Source organism: Trichechus manatus, unplaced genomic scaffold, assembly GCF_000243295.1.
Source record: "Trichechus manatus latirostris isolate Lorelei unplaced genomic scaffold, TriManLat1.0 scaffold00029, whole genome shotgun sequence".
NCBI lineage: Eukaryota > Metazoa > Chordata > Mammalia > Sirenia > Trichechidae > Trichechus > Trichechus manatus.
In genome coordinates this window covers 2,443,116-2,449,197 of record NW_004443965.1, presented here as the reverse complement: position 1 = coordinate 2,449,197, position 6,082 = coordinate 2,443,116, and the positions used below count along the sequence as shown (strand labels likewise).

The 6,082-nt window shown below is 38.0% G+C and overlaps 1 protein-coding gene across 1 annotated transcript; it reads left to right on the top strand.

Moving 5' to 3' along the window:
* Nucleotides 1-2,091: 2,091 nt before the first annotated feature.
* SPZ1 (spermatogenic leucine zipper 1) lies at nucleotides 2,092-3,219 on the top strand. The gene has a single exon (XM_004374567.3). It carries the CDS (start codon nucleotides 2,113-2,115, stop codon nucleotides 3,217-3,219), a length of 1,107 nt encoding a protein of 368 aa, XP_004374624.1. The 5' UTR covers nucleotides 2,092-2,112.
* The last annotated feature ends 2,863 nt before the right edge of the window (nucleotides 3,220-6,082 follow it).

Sequence of the window (6,082 nt, the reverse complement as noted above, 5' to 3'; positions counted from 1 at the left end):
TGTCTCTCAGCACCTATATACATTTCAGCATCTACAGTATACTCAAATTTCAGTAAAATTAACATTTCTTTGAAATTTATTATATTTGTAAGGAAAAAGGAAATAGTTAAATCCCATTTTGATTAATGGAAAAAAATCCCCTTGGTATATTGACCAAGCTACTACCAAACCAGTTTGCATAAAAATCAAAGAGAAGGATAATATTAGATTTATATTCAGAAGCATTAAGGAGCTGTAAGCACAAGAAGAGAATAGCGAATGCATTTTCTTTTCAAGTATCCATGGAACATATATGAAAATTGACAATCTATTAGACCAAAAAGAAAGTATCAGTTTCAAAAGATAGAAATAACGCAGACGTTTTCTGGTTTACAATTCAATAAAGCTAGAAACTAATTTGTTGTTGTTCGGTACTATTGAGCTATCTCTGACTCATAGTGACCCATGAGACAGAGTAGAACTTCCTCATAGGGTTTTCTAGGCTGTAATATTTACAGAAGCTTATTGCCAGGTCTTTCTCCCACAGAGCTGCTGGGTGGATTTGAACTTCCAACCTTTTGGTTAGCAGCCAAATGCTTAATCATTTGTGGCACCAGGGCTCCTTAGTACCAAATCAGAAAAGTCTCCTTATCCTGGAAATTAAAAAACAAAACAAAAAACTGTCTTAAATATTCTTTAGTCAAAGGGGACATGCAAGCCAAAGTGGGATCTTAGGAGATGGAATTGAAGCGTAAGGGCAGTCGCCAGCCCCTATGGCATCATTGGGTGAATTAGAAAAGGTGTTCCTTCTTCATGTAAAAACAATCAACACTGCTGCACCTGTGGATAGTCAGTGAGACTACGGCTCCAGGACCAGCTGGCTGAAAGATGAGCATGAGGCTCAGGGAAATGAAAGCCAAAGTCAGTTGATGGCTATGGAAGAAAAACAGATAACTTTCTTTCCTCTTAGGGGAAAAAAACTATTAGAGTATGAATTTTCCCTTAAGATTGGAAGCAAACTTCTAGTTAGTTAAACGCTTGCTAGCAAGATTTTTCAAGGCCAAGGAAAAGTCTCAACATGGAGTGTTTTCCTTGATTGAACTGAATGTTTTTAAGATCCTGACTCCTAAGGATGAAAATACACGAGGTTTAATATGCTTCAGTTACTTTTCTATAACCCATTATATTATTTAGCTCTTTCTAACACTTTAGAGAAATTACGTATGTCATTTTAACAAGTTACTGTGAAAACAAATGATTAAAGTTTTGTATCACCTGATGTAAATGATTTAGGAGTAAGTTTACTCAGCCTGTCTTAAAGGATGCCTGTATTCAAAGCCAAGAGAAGTCCTAGTTTTTAATTATGTTGTTAAAGAATCATTCGGATAGTCTCTTCTTATTGCATTAGAGTATACTGTAATGGAGTTATTCCTCACATTTCCCCCTAAAATTACAAACAAATGCTGTAATTTTTAATTCTGTTTTGTTTGGATAATACTCTTTTACAGTAACATCTCTCTTAGAATGGGAGCAACAAGGTCTCCAGGTTGCTCGGGCTATGCACTTAGTGGTAGAAAAACAGGTGCCGCGGTCAAGGTTGGGAATGTGGGTAGTGGGGGCAAGGTAGGGGAGTCACTGAATACAGGTAGAATGAGATGAGTAGAAACCTAGAAAAATAAGGTGGGGAAGGACTATCATAGAGGTCCTTCTGGGGTGGGAGGTAGGGATAGCTCAAGGTTGATTTTGAAGTATGAGTCTCTGGGCAGGAGTTTAAGAGGCTTCCATTGTGACACAAGAAGAGAGAAGCTAGGGATAGGCTACGCTGTTGCAGTGACAGAATAAAGAGCTGGTTGCTAGGGCCACAGAGTAAACACCAGAAGCCTTGTGGAGGAGATGGAGCCACAGCTCCTGGTCCCCTTTCCCACCCTCCTTCACCCCAGGCTGTCTGAGATGTCATCTTCTACCTAAATATCATCTCTCCAGTTCCAGGTCTTCACTTTGGTCTCTAGCTTCTGCTTGGTTCCACATTCTCTACACATTTTCACGGAGGACCTACACCTTTCCTTCCTGGAATCTCTTAAGGTTTTCTGCTTTCCTCTTGCCCTGATTGCCAGCCCTGCTAATTCAGCTGAGATGGAAGCACCTACCCTCTCTGAAACCTTTAGGCTTGCTCTCGATCTTCATCAAGAGTCTTGGGACCCTAGGATGATCATTGCCTTGTTTGAAATTGGATCAGTATCCCTTTTCTTCTGGAGTTCTCTCCTTTCCCTAAGGAAGAATAGCAATCAAATTTCTGAACAACTGACTACACAAAAGTTTGAAGATGCCTTAAACAAAATTGAAGGTATCCTTAAAAATATTACAGGTTTCGAAAAAACCACAGATGCAAAACTATCTTTTGAGGACACCAATGTTTCGGATGATGTGTCAGAACTGAAAGAAAAAATCAGACAACTTGACAAAATAAATAAAACACTATTTGAAAATCTGCTTGCTAGTTTAGACCCAGAGAAATTCCAGAATGCAAAGAAACAGGAAAAGATACTGGAAAACCACAACGGCAAGGACACGGTACATTTTGCAAGGGATCTGGTAAATCATTCAGAAGAAAAAAGAGCCCTTAATGAAACTCAGCTAAGCCAAGAAAAAGCAAAATACGGATTACTTCATGCTCGAGAAGAAAATATCAAACTTAGGAACAACATGGAGCAGTTACTACAAAAAGCAGAACACTGGAGTAGACAACATACTGAGCTCAGCGGACTAATAAAATTGTATCAGAAATCTCAGCATGACATAAAAGAACTTCTTGAAAATAATAGAGTCCATTTCCAAACCCAACCAAATAACAAGGTGTCAGCTAATCATGAGATGGAGGAACAAGTGAGGAAATTGGAACATGACACTTACTCTTTGCATTTGACTGCAGCTTTATTGGAGAATGAGTGCCAAATCTTACAGCAGAGAGTAGGGATTCTCAACGAACTCCATCATGAGAAAGAGAGAGCTCTGACAGACGATGAACAGGGCAAGAAAGAACAGAAACCATCAGAAGCAGGGAAAGTAGGAACTCATAAGCAGAAAATGAAAGAAATGGAGGGTACATTTCAGAAAAGAGACAACTTTTATATAAGGCTGGATGTTTGTCGTAATAAGAAAGCTTGCAATAACTGGTTCAATTCTCGTATTGCAAGAAGAGGTCTTGTGGGAAAAAAGAGGTCAGCCAGCAGACCAAGATAGAAAGTACCAAAAGTAAAAGAAAAGGCAATTCTTCGAAAAGCTGTATATATCCAACTCCAGGCATGATCAATCATCAAACCTAGGATAGAACCGGTGGATTAACCAAGAAAGAGCTATAGAACAGGACGATTAACACACTATTCGTTACTTCAATAGTTATGTAAGTTTGGTCTTTAATGATCATTAGTGCCAACATTAAATTCATAACTTACTACCTTCACAATCTGCTTGGTTTTTATAGTTGATAGAGATCCTATAACACTTTGATTAGGAGTTAGAATTTATCAGGTGGAATTAAGTAAAGATTTAAATAAAAATCAGGATGAACCAAAGAAATTATTTTTTCTTTATTAATCATTAGCTGGGGAGAAATTTCTGGAAAAAGAAAGTATATAAGGTTTTTTTTAAAAAAAAATAATATTTTATTGTATTTTTGGTGGAAGTATACACAGCAAAACAGGTTCCCATTCAATAATTTCTACACATGTTGTTCAGTGACATTGGTTACTTTCTTCATATTGTATCAACATTCCCATTATTTCCTCTCTATTCCATACTCATTACCCTAGTCTCCCATCCCCTCAACCTTCTCATCTATGCTTTAGAGTATTAATCGTTTGGTCTCATATAGATGATTTTCTAAAAGAATGCAGTACTGAAGAGTGATATTCATTACTTTATGAACTAACCTGCTATTTAACTACAAGATAACTTGAGGGAATAGTTTTGGGTCCAGGCTTAAAAAATATTTCAGGGTAATAATCTCGAGGATTCCTTCTGTCTCCGTGAGTCTAGTAAGTCTGGATTTTTTGAGAATTTTAAGTTCTGTTCCACATTTTTCTCCCTTTCTGTCAGGACCTGTCTATTGTGCTCCTGATCAGAGCAGTCAGTAGTGGTAACCAGCTACCATCTGGTTCTAGTCTCAGGGCTAGAACCAGAGGTTGTGGTTCATGTAGACAATTAGTCCTGTGGACTGGTTCCTTCTCTGAATCTTGGGTTTCCTTCTTTCTCTTTTGCTCTAGATGAGTAGAGACCAATAGTTTTATCTTAGATGGCTGCTCGAGAAAAGCTTTTAAGACCCCAGACATTACTCACCAGACTAGGATGTAGAATATAAAATTTATGGACTATATTATGCCAATTGACTGAGCTGTCCCATGAGACTATGACCCTAAATCCCCAAATCAAGAAAACTAATCTCATGAGGAGATTGGTTAGATCTAAAAAGTATCAGTTTCTGTGATCCTTATTTGTTTCTTTATAGATATACATATACATGCACACATACACATATATACATGTATATGCATACATACATATACATATATATGTATTTTGGTTGTTGTTGCAAAGTTATATACAACATAGCATTTACCAAGACATCTTTTTGTTTGTTTATTTTGATAACCTAGTGGTATCAGTTACCTTTGTTAAGCTGTGCACGCCTCTCCCACATTCAGTGCTACCTTTTCCATCACCATAAATAAAAAGTGACTACTGTCTAGCAAGTAGAATGCCCCTCTTATGCCCCTTCACCCCTGGTAACCACCAATGGACATTGGTCGCTGTATATACTGTATTTTTATGCAAATAATGTACACCTTCTATGTTTGTTTGCCAACTGCGCCCTCCCTCGTGAGTTATTTTCGTAAGAGTGCTATGCTAATTTTTTCTACAGCAACATGTAAAAAAAAAATTGGCATAGCAGTACTTACCAAAATACCTAGCGGGAGGTAGCGGTCAACAAATGAATGTAGAAGGCGCACATTATTCGCGTAAAAATACAGTATAGCTGTTCTTGCCATTTTATAAAAGTGAGATGATACTCTATTTGTCCTTTTGTGATTGACTTATTTCACTTGGCATGATGTCCTCTAGGTTCATCCATGTTGCAAGATGCTTTGGGAACTTATCTTTCTTTATGGTTGCATAGTATTTCATTGTATGTATGTACCACATTTTGTTTATCCATTCATCCACTGATGGGCACTTAGGTTGTTTCCATCTTTTGGCAATTGTGAATCGTGCTGCAATGAATACAAAGTTTTAATTTCCCCTTTAAAGCCCACTTGCTACTAACTGTGTGGTTTTCTCCCTTTTATCCACTGAAGCATGAGAAGTAGTGGAGTTAAAAAAAAAAATATTGTTGACCAATCACCCCTAAACAAATAGCTTTCCTCTTCTCAAAAATTTCCTCACCCCCACTTCTTCTTTTCCTAATGTTCCTCCCGTGCTCCTCAGTTAGTGAACTGTGGATGTGCTGGACAGCAGAGGCCCTTGGGAAAGGATTCTTTACCCAGCAAAAATATCCTTCAGGAATGAAGGTGAAATAAGACATTGTTAGATGGAGGAAAACTAAGAATTTTTCACTGTCTGTAGCGGGGAAGCCTGTTTTGTCACATTTTGGTCACATCCTCATTTTGTTTACATTGAAGAAAATAAGTGATCGCTTTAGCGTCGAACTTTGTCCTCCTCTCTTCTCAACCAGGAATTTCACAAAGGAGGAACTAAATGAATGAGTAAAATGAGAACGTTGCTGAGCCAAACACTTTTTTTGTATTTTAGCCTGTTCATATGTATTACTGGAACAAATTCTGGCAGTGCCAGATTAACGGTCAATGTTAAAAGGCTAACTCTCCAGTTCCAAAACTGAGAGCCACAGCAAACTCACAGGGAACTGAGGGATATTTTTAAATTTTTGAGGGAAACACAGCAGTACATGACATCTGCCACACACTGTACAAACTAACTCGAGGTAGTTCCAAGTTTCATTTGATTGCATGTCACACCATATCCAGAGAGTGGAATTTTCCATTGGCAAGAAGTCAGTCACATGGCCACACCTATCTGGAAGAGACCGGGG